The sequence below is a fragment of the Arachis stenosperma genome, chromosome 7 (assembly GCF_014773155.1).
Source record: "Arachis stenosperma cultivar V10309 chromosome 7, arast.V10309.gnm1.PFL2, whole genome shotgun sequence".
NCBI classification, from domain to species: Eukaryota; Viridiplantae; Streptophyta; class Magnoliopsida; order Fabales; family Fabaceae; genus Arachis; species Arachis stenosperma.
The window spans coordinates 2,437,691-2,460,026 of record NC_080383.1 but is presented as its reverse complement, the minus strand read 5'-3'; the positions used below and the strand labels follow the sequence as shown (position 1 = coordinate 2,460,026).

The 22,336-nt window shown below is 35.1% G+C and overlaps 7 protein-coding genes across 7 annotated transcripts; 3 read left to right on the top strand and 4 right to left on the bottom strand.

Moving 5' to 3' along the window:
* Positions 1 to 640: 640 nt before the first annotated feature.
* Positions 641 to 3,655, bottom strand: LOC130942257 (putative BPI/LBP family protein At1g04970). The gene is made up of 6 exons (XM_057870978.1): positions 2,933 to 3,655; positions 2,531 to 2,670; positions 1,821 to 2,172; positions 1,502 to 1,750; positions 1,291 to 1,416; positions 641 to 1,219 (listed from the first exon to the last, which is right to left on the bottom strand). Exons 1-6 carry the CDS (start codon positions 3,341 to 3,343, stop codon positions 1,016 to 1,018), a joined length of 1,482 nt encoding a protein of 493 aa, XP_057726961.1. The 5' UTR covers positions 3,344 to 3,655; the 3' UTR covers positions 641 to 1,015.
* Positions 3,656 to 5,267: 1,612 nt separating this feature from the next.
* Positions 5,268 to 6,478, top strand: LOC130941274 (oxygen-evolving enhancer protein 1, chloroplastic-like). The gene has a single exon (XM_057869712.1). The coding sequence runs from the start codon at positions 5,346 to 5,348 to the stop codon at positions 6,345 to 6,347; it is 1,002 nt and encodes a 333-aa protein (XP_057725695.1). The 5' UTR covers positions 5,268 to 5,345; the 3' UTR covers positions 6,348 to 6,478.
* A 1,211-nt stretch (positions 6,479 to 7,689) lies between these two features.
* LOC130940263 (serine/threonine-protein phosphatase PP-X isozyme 2) lies at positions 7,690 to 11,325 on the bottom strand. The gene is made up of 8 exons (XM_057868364.1): positions 11,032 to 11,325; positions 10,236 to 10,388; positions 9,807 to 9,869; positions 9,575 to 9,660; positions 8,952 to 9,027; positions 8,597 to 8,865; positions 8,435 to 8,513; positions 7,690 to 8,171 (listed from the first exon to the last, which is right to left on the bottom strand). Exons 1-8 carry the CDS (start codon positions 11,170 to 11,172, stop codon positions 8,121 to 8,123), a joined length of 918 nt encoding a protein of 305 aa, XP_057724347.1. The 5' UTR covers positions 11,173 to 11,325; the 3' UTR covers positions 7,690 to 8,120.
* An 800-nt stretch (positions 11,326 to 12,125) lies between these two features.
* LOC130941365 (syntaxin-52-like) lies at positions 12,126 to 14,743 on the top strand. The gene is made up of 6 exons (XM_057869843.1): positions 12,126 to 12,383; positions 12,895 to 13,116; positions 13,857 to 14,059; positions 14,145 to 14,245; positions 14,341 to 14,385; positions 14,511 to 14,743. Exons 2-6 carry the CDS (start codon positions 12,899 to 12,901, stop codon positions 14,640 to 14,642), a joined length of 699 nt encoding a protein of 232 aa, XP_057725826.1. The 5' UTR covers positions 12,126 to 12,383; positions 12,895 to 12,898; the 3' UTR covers positions 14,643 to 14,743.
* Positions 14,744 to 14,969: 226 nt separating this feature from the next.
* On the bottom strand, positions 14,970 to 17,480 carry LOC130941364 (cell division protein FtsZ homolog 1, chloroplastic-like). The gene is made up of 6 exons (XM_057869841.1): positions 17,154 to 17,480; positions 16,855 to 16,954; positions 16,437 to 16,666; positions 16,057 to 16,224; positions 15,733 to 15,966; positions 14,970 to 15,355 (listed from the first exon to the last, which is right to left on the bottom strand). Exons 1-6 carry the CDS (start codon positions 17,397 to 17,399, stop codon positions 15,086 to 15,088), a joined length of 1,248 nt encoding a protein of 415 aa, XP_057725824.1. The 5' UTR covers positions 17,400 to 17,480; the 3' UTR covers positions 14,970 to 15,085.
* Positions 17,481 to 18,317: 837 nt separating this feature from the next.
* Positions 18,318 to 20,346, top strand: LOC130940647 (V-type proton ATPase subunit e1). Its single transcript, XM_057868850.1, has 4 exons — positions 18,318 to 18,424; positions 18,532 to 18,674; positions 19,679 to 19,726; positions 19,986 to 20,346. The coding sequence occupies exons 2-4, from the start codon at positions 18,577 to 18,579 to the stop codon at positions 20,050 to 20,052; spliced, it is 213 nt and encodes a 70-aa protein (XP_057724833.1). The 5' UTR covers positions 18,318 to 18,424; positions 18,532 to 18,576; the 3' UTR covers positions 20,053 to 20,346.
* Positions 20,347 to 20,580: 234 nt separating this feature from the next.
* Positions 20,581 to 21,962, bottom strand: LOC130940646 (probable long-chain-alcohol O-fatty-acyltransferase 5). Its single transcript, XM_057868849.1, has one exon. The coding sequence runs from the start codon at positions 21,848 to 21,850 to the stop codon at positions 20,714 to 20,716; it is 1,137 nt and encodes a 378-aa protein (XP_057724832.1). The 5' UTR covers positions 21,851 to 21,962; the 3' UTR covers positions 20,581 to 20,713.
* Positions 21,963 to 22,336: the final 374 nt, after the last annotated feature.

Sequence of the window (22,336 nt, the reverse complement as noted above, 5' to 3'; positions counted from 1 at the left end):
ATTTATTTGGATGAGTTTTTTAAAAAAAATTTATTATTTTTTTTTAAATTTTATAAAAATATAAAAATAATTTTATATTTAAATATCTCAAAAAATCTTTTTATTTATCAATTATATTCAAATATAACAATAAATAAAATTATTTATTTATTTATTTATTAGGTAAACAATTCTTTCTTTAAAAAAAGATATAACTTCTCAAAAAAAATTATTTTTTAGTATATTTATTTTTATTATTAAAAATTTATCAAATAGTTAAAAAATATAATTTTTTATTAAAAATATATTTTTTTATCCACTTAACTTACACCTAAACAAACACTAAGAGTTTGTAAAATACTTCGGATTTTTTATTCCTTTTTCCTGTTTTGCAATCAAAGGAGTTAAACCTTAAAAAGTTCACATGCAATTAGTCGTATTCGTTTGGCACTTAAAAAATCCAACTCCTTGTGCAGAAATATCCCAAGATTACATCTAATTTAAGTGCCTGAGACATCATTTTACCTTCTTTTTCCCCTGTAGTTCCATTCCAGAGAACAGAACACAAAGTTTATAGCTAAAATTAAAATAATATTAGCCACTACCAGAAAAATAAGTATGGTACATTACTAATATTCATAAAACAATAGTGTATATGCATCCCAATTAGGATTTTTATTTTTTTTTCAGATCATCATGATTGTCAAAAAGATCACATTCAAAGATACATTGAACATGTAATTCACAAACTAACACAAGAATCTTATAAAGGAATCTCTAATCTATGCATGTATTTTAATTTTGGCCATTACTCACACGAAGATATCTTGCTGTAAAGATGATATCTAAAAATTGTTACATAATCTGACATGTTTGACTAAACTTCTTAACATAATACATGTCGACATCTTAGTTATCATCTTCACATGAAGACATCTTCGTGTGAGTAGCTACCTTTAATTTTTTATTCAATCTTTCATTCTCTGATATCACAAGAATACAACACTTAACAAATATCTTAGAACAGTATTCAGTTTTATGATACTGAAGCTGGCAGCAGCATCAGATATGAGTCTCCTGAGAAGGAAACATCACTGCACACTTCAATCCACGGCTGAGCATACGCGATTCGCGCATTACTGACGGCGAAACCATCAAGAATTGGCAATTCAATTCCCCTCTTAAGTTGCGAGTTAAGGTATGGTATGATGACAGTTTTGAGGACACTTGATGTCAGGGACTGAAAGAATTCACAATGTCAAAATACAAAGATCCAAGCTGAAAAGACTAATGTATTTGTTCTGATTTTACCTGAATCAGTTGCATGTGTAGTTTTCCAATTTTACTCCACTTTAAGTTTGTTGAAAACTTTATCAATTTGAGTTTACCAGTAACATTGTTTCCTATGATTTCTGCAGCAAAAGAAGCACTAATATCCTGCACCAAACAAACATAGTTTGAGTTTAATTTATCTTAATCAGAATGTAGAGCTTTTAACTTCTGGAACTTGATTCAAACATACCACTGAGATGCATGCAACAGGTATCACTTGACCGGATTCAAGAACATCAATTATGATGTCTAAGTTAATGGTTGCTTTGATATCTTGGTTAGTTACTTGTATTACTGGTGCAGAGGATACAGAGATATTGAGATTCATGTCATCATTTGGATATTGCTTGAACAATTGAGGAACTATGAATCTCCATTCAGCAGTGTTCAAAAGATTCTGATCAGGTAACTCATCAAGAATCCATTGCATACTATCTGCCTGCACAAAAGAAATCCAAGATTAAACATGGAACATGTAAGAAAGAATTAGAATAGAATAAGAAACTTACTGTGAAGTAAACAGAGGAAGCAGAGTTGAAAACATCTTCATGTATTGAAATCTTGATCATCTTTGGTGATCCTCCACAAGAAGTTGAAGTCTCCAATCCGTTGAGGCTACTTCGAGGTACTAAAACTTTGTTTGTCCCTATGAACAAACCATTGATTTCAACTTCAATGGAAGAGTTACTCAGCACAGGATTGTCCACAAAAGAAACATTTAGAACAGCAGTTTGGTCAATTGAAATTGTCTGTGGAAGGGACTGCAACAAGTTGTCAAGTGTTGATATCCCTTCTTTTATTTTCTTTGAAATGGCTTCTTCAACTGAAGAAGCTATGTTTCCTTCAAAAGCATCCACTAAACTGCAATTAAAACATAAAAGAAATTATTGGCAAAGAAGCATTGTTCTAGGAGAATAAGCATGTGAGGTCCTAATTATATTTAAAAAAAAACAAAGATTGGTTATGTGTACTAAAATAGTCTCCAAAATCCTAATTATACCAATTAAGTCTTTGAGATTGGCAAAAGTGTCCCACGTTAATCCATACAGCGTGACGAATGGAAAAAGATTGAGGGACTAACATGATATATTTTTGCTGATCTCAAGAACGTAATTGATGCAATTGGGATCCCATAGACTATCTTAGTACACGCGGCGAATTTGACAGATCACTTTGAGGCTTAACTCGAAATAACACATTGCTTGGGACTATTTCTTACACTTGGTAAAGCCATGCTGCTCCACCATTCAACTTTATAGAGATATCTCCAACATTACATCCACAATCTAATAGAATTAACTTAAGAGTTCCTCCTTGGTTCCTTAAATTTACTGTAAGCCCCACTTCCAGATCTTTAACCTTCCAAACAAAGCACAACCAAACTGAGTGAGGGATATACAGATTGAACATGAAACTTATAACCTTAGATGCATTAAATTATCTCACAACTTTTGCCTAACAGATACTGAAATTCATTTCTCTTACTCTTCAATAAAACTACGTAAATTACTAAATTATGGGTCATGAGAACAAAAAGCTGCAACTTTAGCCAAAAGGATAAAAAGGGTAATCAAGAAGTATAAACATGACTACCATGAATAATAATATTGTAACTTCATACCTTAACAGTGGCAGTTCCACTATCAGAGATTCCAATTGGGACTAACCAACTGCTACAACTATACCTCCAATTCATGTTCAAGTTTGCAGTGGCACCAGAAACTACCACAACAATTCCTGAATCTCCAGTCTCAACCGTTGAAGAGTTTATTTGGATATCTTTGATTGTGATCTCAGAAAGAACCACTTTTGCTTTTCCAACAAGTGGAACTTGCACTGACTTCTCAATCTCTGGAAGCTGAGACATAACAATGGAGGCAATAGCTTTGTCTATCAGCAAATCCTTGGCAAAGTCAAGACCCTTATCAGATATCATCACAGAGATGTGACCCTCTTCATTGTGTTGTTGGAGATCACCACTGCTTTGAATGAAGAGAAGTGATATAAGAAGGAAGAGAAGTGATGAAGCCATGGATTTCACAAAGCTTGTGCTGGTAGAGGCAGCTACAGTTTCTCGAATCGAATTAGTCAAATTCTTAGTAACAGGCTTAAGCTATTGAATCTTGAAAAACATGCTGTGTATTTTTGCTAAGTTTATCCTACATAGAAAAGATGAAAACTTGAGGACACCCCATATGGTAGAAGATTTCAGAAGGAGGAGTTTTCTTACTATTTTTGGAAGTTGAATTTGAATATGTTGTTGGAGTTTGAGTTTCAGGAACTGGAAATGTGGTTGAATTGGAGAACTAGGGAGTGTTTTTTGGCCATATCATTTATTATTAATTTCTTATGCCAATTATAAAATTGAGTTGGAATTCGGACATTGGTTATTATGATTATTTAATATGAAAGCTCGAGTGCCACGAGACTTGTTATTTTACCTTCACATCCTAGGAATAGGATTCATTATAAATTTAAGAAAAAGGTTTTGTATAGTGTATACTGTAACAGTTTGTCTTATTCAATTACAGAGAAGGATCCTAAAATCTTTCCTTAAATTATCTAAATTTTGCTTAAACAGTTATTTACAAGTCTTTTACATCATCAACTATATATCTTCTCCTTTGCACTAGTAGCTGGTAATTCTTTTAGATATCTCATTTTACTTCGTTTGGTTTGTAAAAGTCTTTACCCTATTAGCATGGCAAGAACAGTCAACGTGGAAGTGGAAGTAGAAGCCAGATTTTAGAAATAAAAAATGCGACGGAAGGTCTAATCAACTGGATCATAACAAAATAAGACAGAGTTGTTGGATGCTGATAATAGATGATTTTACACCTTGCATCACATTTTAGGATTTATGTTGAAGAAAAATCAGGAAAGCTGTGTTTAGATAATCATGCAAATAAATAGAAGATGCAGCAAACTGATTTTGAAATAGTTTGGCCAGTTCCTGAAAATATGAAATAGATTTTGCACGAAAAAACAAAAACCAATAAAATGTATGGCCATCTAAAAAAAATAGAAAAATAACAACATAAAATAGGATGGAAAATACTATTTACTATTATTATAGAAAGGAAATTTTTTGACGTATTTTTTCAAATCTCTCAAGCCATCATAAAAAGTTAAAGTCATTGGTAATGCAAAGTTTTTGGATAATTGAAAATACATGACATCTGCGATGAATGGACCAACTGGATCCTCTTCTGGTTCCTGAGTATTCATAGCAATCATCATTATGTGTTGTAATTCCGTTACTATTGGATGACATTGAAGAAAGTTGACTAACCATAGGGAAGTCTAAAGATCAGTTTCTTACCTCCTTTTATATTTGGGATAAGTATCAATTATCTTTTAACCGATTGATTTATTTTAGATGAGTATAAAAAGATTGGGTCATTTAACCTATAGCTTATTAGCATTATAAAGTATTTTGATATAGTTTTTATGTTTGTCATTTATAACAAATTTATAACATTTATAGCCGAGTTATAATGCACATATCAATATCTATTAATATTATTTTTTTAATAAATACTTGTAGGATGTAATATTATAATAAATATAAAATAATTAACTATTTTAATATAAAAATAAAATAAAAATATTTATAATAAAAAAATAATAAAATATTTATTATTTTTGTTCTATATTATTGTAAAATAGTCTAATTGTTTTTAAAATACTAATAAAAATATATATTTTAAATTTTAATTATTTTATTTTTTAATTTATGTAAGATCAAGTCAATCAATTTAACTAGCTAGTAAATCATGGGTTAAATCAATAAATCAATAGTCTAAGATGGTGAAAACTGAAAACCATGGTATTTAATAATATTTAGAAGCATCCCACGTAAGACAGTTACATTAGCTTGAAGGAACCAATAGGAGATGACCTTATCCTATGGGAAATCTTACTCACACCACAGCCACCAAATAACATTGTGGCTTCTCAATTCTCCACCAACACACAAAAACACTAGAAACTAAAACACTCACAGCCTTCAACAGAGATAGAACCAACTGACAATGGCAGCCTCACTTCAAGCAGCGGCTACACTCATGCAATCCCCCAAGCTGGGCATCAATGGCCGCACCAACGTTCTTCCCCTGAAGCCCACTCACTCCCTTTCAAAAGCCTTTGGTTTGGAACCTGCTGCCTCCAAACTCACTTGTTCTCTTCACACTGATCTCAAGGACTTGACTCTAAAATGTGTTGAGGCCACCAAAGTTGCAGGATTCGCCCTTGCCACCTCTGCTCTCCTTGTTTCTGGAGCAAGTGCAGAAGGTGTTCCAAAGAGATTAACCTATGATGAAATCCAGAGTAAGACATACTTGGAAGTGAAGGGGACAGGAACCGCGAACCAGTGCCCAACAATCGAAGGCGGAGTGGAATCATTTGCCTTCAAGCCAGGCAAGTACAATGCCAAGAAATTCTGTCTTGAGCCCACTTCCTTCACCGTCAAGGCAGAGGGTGTCACCAAGAATTCTCCTCTGGAATTCCAAAACACCAAGCTCATGACACGTCTTACCTACACCCTTGACGAGATTGAGGGACCCTTCGAGGTGTCCTCTGATGGCACCGTGAAATTTGAGGAGAAGGATGGCATTGACTACGCTGCAGTGACTGTTCAGCTCCCTGGAGGAGAGCGCGTACCCTTCCTCTTCACCATTAAGCAGTTGGTGGCATCAGGGAAGCCAGACAACTTTGGCGGGGAGTTTTTGGTGCCATCTTACCGTGGCAGCTCTTTCTTGGACCCCAAGGGAAGAGGTGCTTCCACCGGGTACGACAATGCAGTAGCATTGCCGGCCGGAGGAAGAGGAGACGAGGAAGAACTCGCTAAGGAGAACAACAAGAGTGCATCATCATCCAAAGGGAAGATCACCTTGAGCGTGACGCAGAGCAAGCCAGAGACCGGAGAGGTTATTGGTGTGTTTGAGAGCATTCAGCCATCAGACACTGATTTGGGTGCCAAAGCTCCAAAGGATGTTAAGATCCAAGGAGTGTGGTATGCTCAGCTTGAGTCATAGACTTGTTTTATATGGTGTAATCTGTGGCTTGTTTGATTTAGATTTTGTTTGTAACTCCCACACAGTGCTCCTGCTGCATCTGTCTCTTGTGGAATTCTGAACAATGAGAGGTTTATCATGTTTGTATATTATATTGACTTCAAACACAATGCTTATAAGCCAAGACGCGGTAAAGTTTAGGTTGGAAAAAGAAGCACATGCTAGTGAAGAGGAGATGATGATAATTATAGAAAATAAACAAATGGTAAAAATAGTTAGATAAAAGAGATAAGTGGAAACAAAGATTTTGAAAGAATAAGACAAAATGCATGGACCAATTATTTCAGAACATACACATTGAATATGGGACAAAAGGAAAGCTTCAAGGTAAGAAAGGGGTGATAACAAATAGCAACTAACAGTACTGTAAAATAGTTTCAATGGAGGTAATGATAGGTTCAATGTAGTAATAATGGGTGTTTTTTTTTCTTTTATTTTTTTTTCTTTTTGTTTTCTCTTCATTTTTTTGGGGGGCAGTAATGTATTAGCTAATGGAGCACTTGATCGAAAGTTATTTGCTTAAAAATACTAGGAGAGGAGCAGTATTGAGTGACATTGAAATGGTGATACAATTTTATTGGAAGAAGAGAGTATGGATGAGAAGCATATAGTGAGGATAAATCAGGGTTGATTGGCTACCAAGGCAAGAAGGAGAGAAACTGAAAGTAGTGCTTCTTAAGGAACAAAGTTTTGGCTAGAAAGGATTTGTTTCAAAATATAACGGCAATGTTAACTTTGAAAATTGGTGTCAATGATTTAGTAGGGAGGGAAGACATGATAAAAATAGAAAGAAGTCATCATATGTACACCTTTTGGGTTGGTAGGCATCTTCATGTAATGCAAGACACAAATGCAATTGTGGTGTAAAGTGGAGTGGTGATTGGTATGAGCAAGTTGAAGTATTGGAAGTTGAACTGTGGTTGAATTGGAGAACTAGCAGAATCGGTTAGTTTTGGAGTTTTTTTGGCCATATCATTTATTATTAATTTCGTATGCCAATTATAAAATTGAGTTGGAATTCGCACATTGGTTATTATGATTATTTAATATGAGAGCTCGAGTGTCACGAGACTTGTTATTTTACCTTTCAGCATGTTCTGATTTTTGACTCGATAAAATGCACATTCCTTTGATTACATTTTGAACTTGTATTAACTAAAGTTACTTCACATCCTAGGAATAGGATTCATAATAAATTTAAGGTTAGGTTTTGTATAGGGTATACTATAACAATTTTCTGTTGAAAAAGTATTCTCTTACTTGACAAGTAAACATTTAAATTCCCACAATGCTAGATTCAATATTCAAGCACCAACAAAAAAAGTTTATATTCTTTTGGCATTAACATATATACACACATACTCCACAAAAATTGAAGGACACACTTTTTTATAGATCAAAGGAACAACCAAAACTCGGTGGTTTTTTCCACAAATTATATGAGAAGTTCTCTCCAAGTGTTTCCTAATCCGATCCGAACCCATCTTAATTAAGTTTTGGTATAACCAAATGTCATTGTCGGTTTATTCCTTTGTCCATCACAGCTTCTGAATGGACAAAGGTAGAACCATATATTGCAAAATTACAGACTAATTCATGACGCTTTTAACACTCCTGCTTCCTGAAATTATCATTGTCCTCCACTGGTTTCTCCCCTGATGAAAAAAAAAAAAAAAAAAAAACAAACTTCATGATGTACACCTCCCTGGAACATTTCGGAAAAGGAAAACATCATCATAGGAAGTAATCCGGTGCTGGCTTCTTGGCAGGTGCCCCTCTTGATTCCTACATTCCATTAAAAAGAAACATGAAAACTAACTTCAGAAATTGAACACAACTAAGGGATAAAAGAACCTAAATATCATTATAACGTCGTTCAATCAAAATGGATTTTCACTCGTGCTCAAATAATGTTAAGGACGATGAGAAAACGCTAATTTAATTTTTAATAGAACTGTAAAAAAAGTCATTATAGTCAGGCATGCTTTACGAGGTATCAATATACTAGAGCTTATATAAATAAAGAACGATTAGATCTGGCTACAAACCTGTGGAGCAGCATCAAACACCCGGAACTGCTTATTAAGATTTCCATCCAACTCCAGAATTGCAGCTACATTACCACATCTGGAACAAAGAAAAAAAATGAGTCTTCAGACCAGAAAACATTCAAACCCTAGGAAATAAATAGATTTTAATTGATGATGTACCTGTAGCAATAATTTGGAGCTGACCAGACAGTAACTATCTGGTTATTAAACATCCATTTATATCCTTCCATTACCAACTGATGAGCACGGCATATATAGTCAATGTTATTGGAGTGGTTAAAAGAAGTAACAACACTACCACCAAATAAGAACCCAGCACCACGAGGACTTAGACTCCATCCATCCACGATATCTTCTGGGTCAGACCATAGGAGGTCACACATGGCACCATCATGGGGTACTTCTTGCTTCCGATCAATAGTCCGTATCTGGATACGTGTAAGAAATAATATATACAATTGCTGATGTAAAATCTGATACCCCAGAGACAAGTAATTAGAGAAGCATTTCTAACCTGATCCAATGTTGAAATGGGAGGAGAAAGACCACCATGGACACTGAAAATCCTGTTTTCGATCAGGGCGGACAAGCTGCAATGTTTTGTTAACATAGGAAAGCACTTAGTAAAAGCAATTTAAATTGTGTTAGCTCCATATATTTTTCATTAGGCAGGATGTCATACTAATCAGCATAAAGTTCTTGAAATCATCAACCTAAACATTTTTTCTTATTTTCTCAAAACCACACCCTTTCCCTTTTATAACACATTTGAAGATAAACTAAATAAAGCATCCTTTAAGTTTTGAACCAACTCAAGTCCACCCAAACCCCTTTTCGGCTCTTAAAATAGAAAGAAATATATTTACTCAGCAGGTTAAAACTTTTAACACAATATATTATTTGAGTATGAATTTCATAGTTGAAATGTTAACTGAAGAATAACAAAAGCAGAAGTCCAATCAAAGACCATTTCAGGAATTCTATAGTAATTTGGCTTTCAACATCTCTGGATAAGGAACTCATAAGGAATACTTGGATCAAGTAATGTTTATATGGATATCTCTATTTTGCTTTCTGTCGACCACAGAAAGTCATTTGTAAGAATAAAAACTTGTGATGAATCAGATATTAACAAACCTTAAGTAGTCGAATATATCGGTACAATATCTCCAAACATTGACTGAACCATATTTTCGAAGGCATTCATCATAAAATCCATACACCTGTCAACGGTGGATAATAAATAAGTATTCAGAAGTCACAAATTCCAGTTTCCAGAAAACAAAAAACACCCCAGACAAACAAACCAAAAAAAATTAATATGCTTTTGGAATATCTCTTTCTTTCTACCAAATGATAACAAACAAACCTGTGTGATCTGACGGCTCTCATGGTTCCCCCTAATGAGTGTTATCCGATCTGGATACCTCACCTGGTAGTAGGTAATTAATTAGTTACAGAAATGATTAACAAATAAAAGAACATCATTAAGAACACAAAAAGAATGAGAAAAGATGATTTGGCATGACAAAACCTAAAATAGCCATGAGTTTCAGAAACACACAAACAAGCTAGGAATCCCTTACTGAAAAATAAGGCCACATTTCTGAGATCCATATGGCAAACTGACTGAAACATTTTTTATCTTTGAGTTGTTATTACGACACTCAACATTAATGCAATGCATACAGAAAGCTTGACAAAACAGAAACAATTGAAAGAGACTCCAAAATAATATGCAGCATGCTTCTAACTTCTCCAGAAAAAAAAAGGATTAGTAAGATTATTATATAGTCACCTTAAGAGCCAGCAGAAGCAGAAATGTTTCAACCGAGTAAAATCCTCTATCGACAAAATCCCCAAGGAACAGGTAGTTTGTTTTGGGGCAATCACCTCCTACTTTGAAAAGCTCCTTCATGTCATAAAACTGACCATGGATGTCACCGCATATCTACGCAACCGAAACAGCTTATCAGACGTTTACAGGGAAAAAAAATAACAAGCAGAGTCTTAAAGAGTCATTAGTGCAGTAGACCAAATCCCAAATCTTGTTACCAACATACTGAATACATCTGCTTTGCTATAAAAACAAGCAACAAGAACATAAACCGCAGTTCCATTATTATCAAGTAGAGAACACTGTATGCCATGCACTTCAGTACTTACCTAATTCCTAAAAAACCTATGAAAATTACTCTGAGATTAGAAAATGCACAATACAATGTAGTACTTTGTAAATCTGATACGAATTATCTCAGTCCCCTAGCTCCTACCTCAACCTACTCATGCAATTCAACAAATTTCACTCAGAAAAGGGGAAAAAAAAGCACAGAGTCTATCGATATCCCAATAAATACTAAGCCCTAGATAAAGCTCCCAACTTGAAATATTTTTCTTCTTTCCCCCAAAAAACTGAAATGGAAAAGATTTCAGGCACGTATTGTTCAGTTTCAGCTGAAATTAGCAAAATAGAAAAATCCAAATGAAACGTTGAATCTAGAAATTGAAGAAAAGGAGCAATGAGTTGAGTGAACAATAACAAAATTTTATGCAAGAGAGAGAGGGAGGGGGGAGGTTTAGGGTTGAGAACTGACGGTGACGGGGGCGTCGACGCGTTGAACGTTGCTCTCTTCGACGAGGATTTCCATGGCTTTGAGGCAGAGAGCCTTCACTTCAGACTCTTTGAGAGGTTCGCATTTCTTCAGCTGCTCTATTTGCCTGTCTAGGTCTGACATCGATTCTCTCTCTCTCTCTCTCTCTAGAATCTTCTTCTTCTTCCTTCTGCTCGAGGAAGGAGGAGAACTCAATCTCTATCACTCACTGTGGAAGTGTTTGTGCTTCTTCTTCCGCTTCAAACTCTTTTGTCTTTTCTCCCTTTTTTGCAAATCAGTCACTTGATTTTTATAATTTCATCTATTTCCCTTTATGCTATTGCTTACCGACCTTACCTTATGTTAATAGGGGTTAAAACTAAAATAAATGAAGTTCTGCATCTATTGTCAAGCTTCCTTTTATATATGCATTCATAAGGTAAAAAACTAAAAATGAATTTGTTTCAAAGGAAAAAAAAGGGTAAAAATGATTTATATTGCTAGTTTCATTTAATAAAACTGTAAATTAAAACGTGTCAAATATGCTTTTAAAATAATTTTAATCTTTTAAAACTAAAATCACAAAAAAACTTTTATCAAATTATATCAAAGAGAAAAAGACAAATAAGTCCCTAATCTTTTATTCCGCGAATATTTTTGTCTTTTACTATTAAAAAATACTTTTAAGTCCTAACATCTTTAAAAGTTGAACGGATCAATTTTTCGTCCAAATACTTCCATTAAACCTAACAAAAAAATCTGATATAGCTCCATTTTACTTATCTGTCATTATGGCTGTCCACATGTCATGTTAATAAAAATGAGCTTTTGAAAAATGGACAACAAAATCCGTGTCTCTCCAAAGCAATAATCTTCGCACACAAAATGATGTCGCAGCTCCCTTTTACTAACATGCCACTTTGGCAGCTGTAATACCGGTGAGTAGAATGAGAGTCACGTCAAATTTTTTTGTTGAGCCTGATAAAAATATTTAGACAAAAAATTAAGCTGTCCAATTATTTAAGACAGTCAAAAACTTAAAAATATTTTTTAATGATCACAAAAATACTAAAAATTAGGACCTATTTCTCATTTTATAAAAAATTTATTGAAAATCTAAAATTTTAAAAGTTTCAATACTTATAAGTATGGAGTAAAAACTTTTGCAAACTATTTCAAATATTACTGGAATAATTATTGGGAAGCCATTGGAGGCACCTTCGGTAAACGACGTTGAGCCAGGAGGCTCCGTACGTTACCCTTCATCCATCACCATTCCTTCCTAGAACGACGTCGTATCCATCATCCCAATTTTCATCCCTTTCTGACCTAATTGCTAATTTCCCCTAAAAAAGGTACATTTAATTGCTGCTCCGGTTTCGAACTTTCAATTATTTCCCATTACCATCGCAATTCGCCTTCTCAACTGTAATCTGATTCTTTCCTTTCTATTTTCATCTTCGGAGAATTGTTATATTTTGCGTATAAGCTTTATTGCTGTATGCGAATTCTGAGTTTTTTTTTTTTGAAGTTAACTTTTTGCATTTTCTGTGGTTGTTGATTTTATTGATACACCTTGGTTGGTGAAAATTTTGGGTAGTAACTAGTAACAGTATGATTACTTCTTTGATCATGAGCTGAATTGATTCTTAGTGGTTGATTTTATTGATATCCCTTGATTGGTGAAAATTGTGCATTAACAGTATGATTTACTTCTTTGATCATGAGCTGAATGGATTCTCTGTGAAATTCGTCTGTAATCTGTCGTTATTGTTATTATTAAGTTTTGTTGATCATTGATGTTTGTTAATTCCCCATGTTTGTTTGGTGATTATGTAAGTTGGGTTTATTGTTATGTTGTTTCAGGCTAATGGCATCTGCTTCAGACTCATGGGTGAAGGAATATAATGAAGCAGTGAAACTTGGTGATGATATTACAGCCATGATGTCCGGGCGGAATTCGGTTCCGTCGTCTGGGCCTGAAACCCAGCGTCACACATCTGCTATAAGAAGGAAGATTACAATATTGGGGACCAGACTTGATAGCTTGCAATCCCTTTTGTCTAGGCTTCCTGCAAAACAAGCTATGTGAGTGTTTACTTCTTGATGATTATATATGCTTATTGAAAATGGAAACATATGCTGTCACAATAGGGCAACTAGCACTTTGAGCACTATGCAGTATGCACACCACAAGACCATGCATCAGGAACTAGATTTAATGAAGAATTATCTAGATCCAAACTAGTTGTATTCATCTTGAGAGGTGTAATACTGAACTCTATCGTTCCGTGGTATTAGCAGTAAGGCATATATATTATATATGTTAATAATGTGATAACATTGTGAATCAATATAGCCTGGTGCTAGCAGAGTATGGTTATTGTTCCTTGTGTTGTGGGTTCGAATCTTGGTTCGCAACTTTTGATTAAAAAATAATTTAACTGACACAATGACACCTGGTTGGTTGGAGTGCTAGACAATGGTGTTGGGAGAGCCGTGCCCTTTATGGGATCTCTAGTTCTCAAATAAGATTGCCTCATTAGGAGGTTACCTTTGGTTCCACAAAAGAGAATATGATATGATATGATATTGCGCCCATGTCTGGTTAGGAGTTAGTAGTAGGCATTAGTATAGAGAGAAAGGTTAGAGTAGAGGGAAAAGAGTGTGGGAATAGATTAACTGAGTATCCTTTCTATCTTGTAATTCCATACTAGGTCTTTGTGAATTCTGAACCAGTTCTATCATTGTGGAAGAATCAGCCTTGCCTTTTCGGCTGCAAAGTTGTATAATTGCTTTGTGAAGTTTTTTTCGTGTCAATGACGTAGATCCGAGAAGGAGATGAATCGCCGCAAGGATATGATTGCGAATTTGAGATCTAAAGTTAACCAAATGGCTTCCACTTTGAACATGTTGAACTTTGAAAATAGAGACCTTTTGCTAGGGCCAGAAACAAAGCCAGATGCCATGAGCAGAACAACTGGCCTGGACAACAACCAACTTGTTGGATTTCAACGGCAAATTATGAAAGGTCACTTGATTTTAGTTGGTTACTTTAAAACATACTGCTTATAGTCTATACTTGGGATTCCTGATATTTATTGCTGTTCAAGCAGAACAAGACAATGGCCTTGCAAAATTGGAGGAGACTGTACTAAGCACTAAACATATTGCACTTGCTGTCAATGAAGAGTTGGATCTACACACTAGACTTATTGTATATTACCTTCTTGAATGAATTTATCCCCTTCTTCTGTGGCTCATTTTTGTGTCTCTTCTAAATTGAATCCTTGCTCTTTTTTCCCTGGACAGGATGACTTGGACCAACATGTTGATGTTACAAATTCTCGGATGAGGGTAACACACATAACTTTTCTTTCGAGTTTAGACCAAATCTCTTGTTTAGTCTACCCAAAGCGAAACTCCGTTAATATTGTTATTGTCGCTCTCTTACAACTCTTTTTTTTTTGGGGTGAAAACAGTGGGTGCAGAAGAAATTGTCAATTGTAAATAAACGAACCAAGGGTGGTTGCTTCTGCTGGTGCTTACTTTTATCAGTGGTTGGCATTGTGGGTTTGCTTCTTGTCATTTGGATTTTGCTCGTTCATTTGTAATTATGAAAATACCCAAACACATCAATGTTTCTTTTGGGCAAATGTTGTGTATACAAGTGTGCATTGAAAAATATATCATACTCGAGTTTCATTATTTCTCTTGGTGCTTTGCCAATGATGTGGAATTAGTGGCTGCGTCGTTAGTTTGCTTTTGAGGTTATTACGGATTATACAATATTGCTTTATTTTAATTTAAGGAGGAATTTCTTCATGGTAATTTAATGTGGTCACATTAAAATGCAGCTATATAAATTACACATAGCTAGAAGTTAGAATCTACCATGCTTCATAATTAAATAAGCATATACTCCTGGTGACCATTAAGGAGAATGAAAGCTCTATAAAATATAAATCAATCAAGGTTCGGAGTGATTACACAGAAGAATTACTACAATATATTTAACACTTACAAAATTTGAAAAAGGTAAGACAAACTCAAGCAACTAAAAGAAGAGCTTTCTTGGGGATGCTCTAGATTCAACTGTTGAAGGTGAATTTGAAGACTTGAGGGGAGCAGACCTTGCCTTGCTTTCTTGGCCCTCAACCACTTTGTCAAGCAGCTTTGCAGCCCTTGGATCTGTCAGTAGCTTCTTCTGAAAGGACTGCGAGAAGCCAGTTGCGATGATAGTCACATGAATCTCCCCGGTGTAGCGATCATCAACAACAGCTCCAAAAATAATATTTGCAGAAGGATCAGCCAAACTTGTCACCACCTATAAAAATTAGAAGTTTTTTGACAACGTAGATAAGCAAATAAAAAAGGGGGAGGATTAACTAGTGTTTCAATGCTGTCAAAAGAATGAAATGGAAGTATCAAGACAATAAAATCTTAGCACTCAAGACGACCTCAAAACAACTAATACACAAGATTCAAGGGTATATTGGAGGATAAAAAATTATGGGATGAAATATGTTTGTTGTCCCCAACACTTTTGAAATTGTTCAAAATTACTACTTAAGTTTAATTTGTTTCAATTTTACTCTTCGAAGATTATGCTTGCAACTAGTTCACAAGATCAAATTGTATTAAAAAAAAAAAGAAAAAGAAAAAGTGTGTTCATTAAGCAAAAGTGATAAGATCCTGAAATACCTGAGACACCCTATTCACTTCCTGCAGGGTTATGTCCCTTCCTCCTGTAATATTATATACTACTCCAGTAGCTGACTGAATAGAGGAACCGATTAAAGGAGCCAAAGTAGCCTGTTCTGCTGCTTCTTCTGCTCGGTTTTTACCAGAGGAAACACCGACTCCAAGCATTGCAGTTCCAGAGTCCTTCATTACTGCCTTCACATCAGCAAAATCCACATTCACAAGTCCAGGTATCTACTAGAAGGCACAACAGTTAACAGGATCTCCCATGGCAAACAGGAAAGAAAAGAAGAATCACAGTTTGCAATTTGCAAATAAACTCACCGTAATGATGTCTGATATTCCCTGTACCCCTTGACGTAAAACATCATCAGCAAGATGGAAAGCATCCTGAAGAGCTGTCTGCTCATCAGCAATGTCAAGCAAACGATCATTGGGAATAACAATAAGCGTATCAACATTTTTCTGCAGCCTTTCAATGGCTTCAAGTGCCTGAAGAAAAACCGAATCAAAACTAGATGATCATTTTAGATTTCACATAACATTCTGGAATTCACATAACAAACTATGTAACAATAAAATAGACTGAATGTGTGTATTCAATGAAAAGAAAAGACCGATTTGGTTTAGGTGAAACTATTAGTAGCTTTTATATAGTGCAGTAATCATGCTCTCTCTCTAGTAAGGAAAGAAGCGGCACCTGCCTGCAAGGATCTTTTGCGTCCTTCAAAACTGAAGGGATAGGTAACGACACCTACAGTCAAGTAACCAGCCTCTTTGGATATTTGGGCCACAACCGGGGCAGCACCAGACCCCGTGCCCCCACCCATCCCGGCCGTTATGAACACCAAATCCGATCCCTTAAGAGCATTAGCAATAGCTTCTTTCGATTCTTCTGCAGCTTGCTCCCCCAAGAGCGGATTCCCACCAGTACCTGCATCTCTTGCAAGTGGATTTCACCAATTTGAACACAATGCCACACACACACACACACTCCCCTGAATTTTCTCCACTGAAAACTAACAACGAAATTGGAGAGAAGGTACAGCTACAGCTACACAAACAAATCACAAATACACACCACAGCCATAATATATTCATACAAGGATGAAAGTGCCTGACCTAATCCACGAGTCAGAAGTTCACCAATTTGAATAGGGTTCTCAGCAGAAGAATGTAGCAACGCTTGAGCATCAGTGTTTATTGCATAGAAGTCCACACCCTGATTATATATTAAGAAAAAAAAAAGTAGCACAATTCAACACTAGCTTAATGAACAACGCCACTAGCTAAATCACAACCCTAAAAACGTAGCAAAATAACACATTTACACAGCAAGCATGATACACAATTGAACTACAAGCTTAAGAGCAATCCATAAGCGAATTGAATTGAATTGAATTGAAGAGAGGAAAGCGCACATGTAAACCACTACCGATCATGCGATTAACAGCATTGTTGCCACCACCGCCGATTCCAACAACTTTAATCTTTGCGTTATCCACAAAAGCATAGGAGCACCTCACTGACCCGAAACGACGACGAGTGAAGCGTTTTGGGTGTGTTAGTAAGGTTGTTGTTCTAGGTTGAGGAGGAAGGCGCGGTGAAGAAGAGTGTGCATTGCGGTAGAGAAGCTCGTTAGGGCTTGTCACACGAAGCATTGCCATTGTTGTTTCTTCTCCTTCCCCAATTTCCAAATCCCAACGAGGTTTTGGTTAGTTCAGTTTTTACTGCTTAGGGTTTTCTCTGTCAAATGAAAACAAATCCAAACATTTCTGACATCCCCTCCACAATATTATAAATTAAAAATAAATTTTAATTTTAATTTTTGGTGTCTTCGGAGATTTTTGGTGTCTAATTTTAATTAATTAACAATATAAAACGACTTACACAATTATTTTTTAAAATTTATATTATTAATATAAAATATAATTATTTTTACTAACATAATATTATATAAATTGAATATATGTATAAAATAAATTTATATTAAAAAATACTAAAATTAAATTCTTAAAAAAATTACACATACCACCTTATCTATTTGTAATAATTCTAAAATTGGAAGTGTACAATGATCTCTTTAGTAGTTGGATGATAAGATTGAGTATATTTTTTGAAGATAGAACTCAAATGCAGTCAACTTCATGTGAAGTTGATATTTGAGAGCCGTTAGATAATTTGACTGGTTTGACTAAATTTTTATCTAACGACTTTAAAATATCAACTTCACGTAAAGTCGACTTCAACTGAGTTTTTACCTTTTTGAAATATGAAACTAAATAGATTATAAAATTGAACGAGTTTTTGTGACTTCATATTTTTATGGAAAAAAAAACCTTCAAATATTTTCCTTTTTCTTCTTCTCCCTCAAAATTTCAACTCGTAAATAAGAGGGTTAGTGTAGACACACGTGTATGCAAATCTGCCAAATCAAACGACATTATATGTAATATTATCAACTAGCATTTTTTGAGTTTTTTTTTTGTAAACTAATGGGCTGACTGCTGATTTGAAGGCCAAAATAGTTGAAGGTATTTTGGGCCAAATGGTGGGCCCATACCAACTTCATTTCGTGTTTCGATAGCAGCAAAAAAAAAAATCATAGACTATGATTGTTGTAACGTGAAGAAGCCATAGAAGCTTGAGATCTTCTCTCTATCTATACCACGACGAATTTTGAAGCTCAGAGGTAATTTCGATTTTGGATTCTACCATTTTCATGACTGATCTCGATATCTTTTTCTTTTCTTTCTTTTGGTTGATATCATTGCTGAATTTGGTTGGATCGTGTTTCAGGAATTGGTGGTTTCTTTTTGCTGATTGAGCTGGATCTCGGATAAGATGGGGTTCTTGGTGACGACGCTGATCTTCTTGGTCGTTGGAATCATTGCGTGCCTTTGCACCCGAATTTGCTGCAACCGAGGACCCTCCACTAATCTGTAATTTTTCCTCTTCTAAAATAATCTGCAATCTCGAATTTTTATAATTATTTTTTTTAATTGGTGTAGCTGGTTCTTGTTATATTGATTTACATGCTTAGCTTAATGCTACTATGAGCGAAATTCAACTATAGTTCAACCTTTTTTTTTTTGAGTGTGAAGTATGTCTTTACTTTTAGTGAAGTAGCTGAATTGGTTTGATTTTAAGCTTTGATTTGCTGTATTTTATTCTTAATTTCTGGAGATAGTTGATTTAGGAGAAGCATTGGGTAGAGGAGGATTTGCTAATCTTATCTCATTGCGGGTATTCATGTGGCCTTGTGGGATTTCTTTACTTCACATTGTGTGGATATGTGGATTTCAATGGCACTTAAAGCAGAGCTGAACATGTAGGTTGAAAACCCTTCAAGGATTGTGTAGGAGTTTTTATTTTTTTTCTCCCTACCACTATGAAATCAGCTATTGCTTTTCAATTGAGAGTAGCATTCCTATGACCAAATTAGATTTAGTAGTGTGTCTTGCACAATATAGAAATTTGTAACCTGAAATAACTGATAGATCTGGAAAATAGTGGGTTGCTTATTGGTTACAAATTTTTCTTCAAACCAGCTTTTCTAATGCTTGTTCAAATCTAATTCCGTCTAAAGTATAAAGGATCAGTGCATTTAAGCATGTCTTGTCTTTGTAGTATCATTGGGAAATTGTTTTTGTTTTCTTTTGTGTTAATTCTTGTGAAGTGGTAGCTGTATAGGTTATGAATTTGTAATGTTAATTCTTGTGAAAATGCCTTGCTTTTTTCCTGTAATGTGGCTTATATTTATTTAGCAATTCAAGTAGGTTTTTATGATGATGCAATTTTCATCTGAAGAACAGAGATTTAGATATTCTTGAATTACGTACATTTTCCTCTTATATTTATCTCCTCTCTACTTTTCTTTTATGAACATTTTCCTCTCTAAATTACTGTTCTTTGTATGAGCTAATACCTTATTATTCTGTTGCAGATTTCACCTTACTTTGGTTATTACTGCCACAATATGTTGCTGGATGATGTAAGTGCATGTTCCATTTACATTATCCTTTTATTTTGCATAACGTTAGCATATTATTGCTCGTTGGAATATCAATGAATAAATTCTCATGCTGAAATGTATCATCCATAATCAATCATATGGAAGCTTTGTTCCATGGGTGTGCTTAATGCCTCTGCTGATCCATGATACTGTCCCATGAATTTTTTCTTTTTTAAAATTAAGTGATATCAAGTTTTTCTTTTCTTTAAAATATGCTACTTTTTGTCACTTTAATCAGGTGGGCAATCGTATATCTGGCACAGATGAACCCTCTCATAGTACCTGTGCTGAATGAGGGTGAATAAGTTTCTTCATAAACAGAGGTAGCTCCTTATAAGTTAGAGAGAATGCATCAAAGGTTGGCTGCTAGAGATAATTCGATTTCGGCTCCAATGGATCATTCAGTATTTTCTATGGGTGGATCTGTATGTATTTAATGTTTGACAATGGCGTTTCAATTAGATTTTCCAGTGCTGGCTGACATTACCCATGTCATAAATTGTTGTATTCAATCCTCATTCATTTCAGAAGTCGGTACAGAGTGGTATCAACTATGTATTTTGGTGAAATAAGTTGATGAGTTTTGCTTTTTATCATTATATCATATGCAACGGTTAAGAAAAGAACTAATGCTTAGGGAAAAATCATTCTCGCAAGTGCAACTTCTGTATAATTATGCAGAAAAATAAGCTAGTTTAGTTTAATATATCTAAGCATTTTTTAACACATATTATGTCTACTTAAATTAGTGTCATGTGCACTTGTGCGGACAAGATACTAGTTTACAATCTAAAAATGACAAATTGGATAAGATTTGCTGCAAATAATTTATTTGCACATTTCTCACATTTGGAAGTATATCACAAAATCGGCATATACTCCTCTCTGTACTTGAAAACAAAATGAATAACTAAGCAGAACATATAATTAGGGTAAAAAAATTTCAGAAATTTTTTACATCATTTTTTAAAATGTTTCCTTTATACAATCAACTAAATTCCTGAACTCCTCCAAGGCTCTCTCATCAGCCCCGACACGCAACAGCGGCGGAAAGAAGAGCCATGCGGCGGTGGCCACCACAAACACCACCGTGACGGGCCCTGAAATAGCCCAATGTAGCATCCCTTTGTGTCCCAACCACTTCATCACACACAACTCCACAACCACACACACCCCATGCAAGACAAAGAAGCACGTGACCTCCCACGTGGGAGCGGCACGTGTGACGTAATAGAACAACAGCTCGTGCATTATGCCGGATACCACGAAAGACGCCATGACTCCGGGCACTGAGGCCCATTGGGGGCCCAATACCGTCCTGGACAGTGCAGTTCTCGCAGGAATGTATATGGTGTGTCTAAGAAGATTTGTTACAATGAGGTTCCACCTCCTTCCCCAGAATTCTTGCAATGAAGTGGACAAGTAAGGCTCATTAGAGTGTAGTTCTAGCTCAATCCCAAGTACAGCATTGGCCACAATGTTGCAAAGTCCCACAACAATATCTACCAATAGATAAACAAGGATGCAATATACACCAACAATAACTGTATGATCAATCTTTTGTTTGTGGTCATTAAGGCCCATCAATAATACCCCAAAAAGCAAGGCCTTGATAGGGAAAATAATGAAATGAAGCTTTTCCTTTCTTACCTTGTTTTTTGAGGGATTATGGTGAGTTTGGTTAGATGGGTATGGTTGATTTTGGTTTTGGGTGATCCCTCTAAGGGGTAGGCAAGCAAAGGAGAGGAAGAAAGGAAGAGACTTTGGTGGGTTTGAAGAGAGTGGGCCCAAGTCAAAGGTGAAAAGGATGAGCTTGAAGCTTGTGAGCCATGTAATCAAGAAGGCAGTGATACCTGTTGGGAGGACATAGGAGAGTTGAAGTGGAAGGAAGGTGAAGAGACACAAAACTGGTGTGAGGCTGAGAAGCCTTAACTTTCCTTTTGGTATATTTGATGATATGAAATAACAGTAACATAGTGAGGCTATGATTGAAAACCATACCTTCATTAAGTTCTTGATTTCTCCTTCCAATTCCTTGCATTTTGGGCCCAACATATTTTGCATAGTGAGTAATATGTTCCTAATGTCTGAAATTATGTGCATGTGAATACCATATGTGGGAATTGACCAAAATGGAGAAGTCCCCTATTAGGAGGGAAACCATTGAATGGTACCTGCTTCCAATTGGAGAAACTATAACCACCAAGTGGATGTGGTAGGTAGGCAAGATTTACTAATTTCATGGCTCGTGTTAGTTTTTATAGCTAAATATTTCACTTAAAGATAACAACGGTAATGTAATAAAATGATGTTGCAAGTAACATTTGTCTAATTTCCATGTTTGTATTCCTAAATGATGAATAAGAAGGAGCTTTCTACTATGAGGAAAGTATTTTCTCGTTTTTGATGGTCCGAAATTTGTTAAGAATAATGACCATTTAAATTTTGAACCAATGACTAAGATTTAAAAAATTTATTAATTATAAAATAATTATATTTATATTTAAATATTTTAAAAGATAATTTTATTTTAAAATTTTATTTTTATCCTTTTTTTTTTCTCTCTCTCACTCTAAACATCATCACTAC

What these genes read in the sequence shown, in the direction of transcription:
- LOC130942257 (XM_057870978.1), bottom strand. Translation starts at nt 3,343, where the DNA reads ATGGCTTCATCACTTCTCTTCCTTCTTATATCACTTCTCTTCATTCAA. An exon ending in GCAGCATGGCTTTACCAAGT is followed by an intron (nt 2,173 to 2,530) that starts GTAAGAAATAGT and finishes TTTTAATTGCAG; the next exon opens with TTTAGTGGATGCTTTTGAAG. An exon ending in TACACATGCAACTGATTCAG is followed by an intron (nt 1,220 to 1,290) that starts GTAAAATCAGAA and finishes GAATTCTTTCAG; the next exon opens with TCCCTGACATCAAGTGTCCT.
- LOC130941274 (XM_057869712.1), top strand. Translation starts at nt 5,346, where the DNA reads ATGGCAGCCTCACTTCAAGCAGCGGCTACACTCATGCAATCCCCCAAG.
- LOC130940263 (XM_057868364.1), bottom strand. Translation starts at nt 11,172, where the DNA reads ATGTCAGACCTAGACAGGCAAATAGAGCAGCTGAAGAAATGCGAACCT. An exon ending in TGCTTCTGCTGGCTCTTAAG is followed by an intron (nt 9,870 to 10,235) that starts GTGACTATATAA and finishes ACCTACTACCAG; the next exon opens with GTGAGGTATCCAGATCGGAT. An exon ending in CCATTTCAACATTGGATCAG is followed by an intron (nt 8,866 to 8,951) that starts GTTAGAAATGCT and finishes ACACGTATCCAG; the next exon opens with ATACGGACTATTGATCGGAA.
- LOC130941365 (XM_057869843.1), top strand. Translation starts at nt 12,899, where the DNA reads ATGGCATCTGCTTCAGACTCATGGGTGAAGGAATATAATGAAGCAGTG. An exon ending in CTTCCTGCAAAACAAGCTAT is followed by an intron (nt 13,117 to 13,856) that starts GTGAGTGTTTAC and finishes TCAATGACGTAG; the next exon opens with ATCCGAGAAGGAGATGAATC. An exon ending in TTACAAATTCTCGGATGAGG is followed by an intron (nt 14,386 to 14,510) that starts GTAACACACATA and finishes GGGTGAAAACAG; the next exon opens with TGGGTGCAGAAGAAATTGTC.
- LOC130941364 (XM_057869841.1), bottom strand. Translation starts at nt 17,399, where the DNA reads ATGGCAATGCTTCGTGTGACAAGCCCTAACGAGCTTCTCTACCGCAAT. An exon ending in TGATCGGTAGTGGTTTACAT is followed by an intron (nt 16,955 to 17,153) that starts GTGCGCTTTCCT and finishes ATATATAATCAG; the next exon opens with GGTGTGGACTTCTATGCAAT. An exon ending in AAGTGAATAGGGTGTCTCAG is followed by an intron (nt 15,356 to 15,732) that starts GTATTTCAGGAT and finishes TAATTTTTATAG; the next exon opens with GTGGTGACAAGTTTGGCTGA.
- LOC130940647 (XM_057868850.1), top strand. Translation starts at nt 18,577, where the DNA reads ATGGGGTTCTTGGTGACGACGCTGATCTTCTTGGTCGTTGGAATCATT. An exon ending in CGAGGACCCTCCACTAATCT is followed by an intron (nt 18,675 to 19,678) that starts GTAATTTTTCCT and finishes ATTCTGTTGCAG; the next exon opens with ATTTCACCTTACTTTGGTTA. An exon ending in ACAATATGTTGCTGGATGAT is followed by an intron (nt 19,727 to 19,985) that starts GTAAGTGCATGT and finishes CACTTTAATCAG; the next exon opens with GTGGGCAATCGTATATCTGG.
- LOC130940646 (XM_057868849.1), bottom strand. Translation starts at nt 21,850, where the DNA reads ATGCACATAATTTCAGACATTAGGAACATATTACTCACTATGCAAAAT.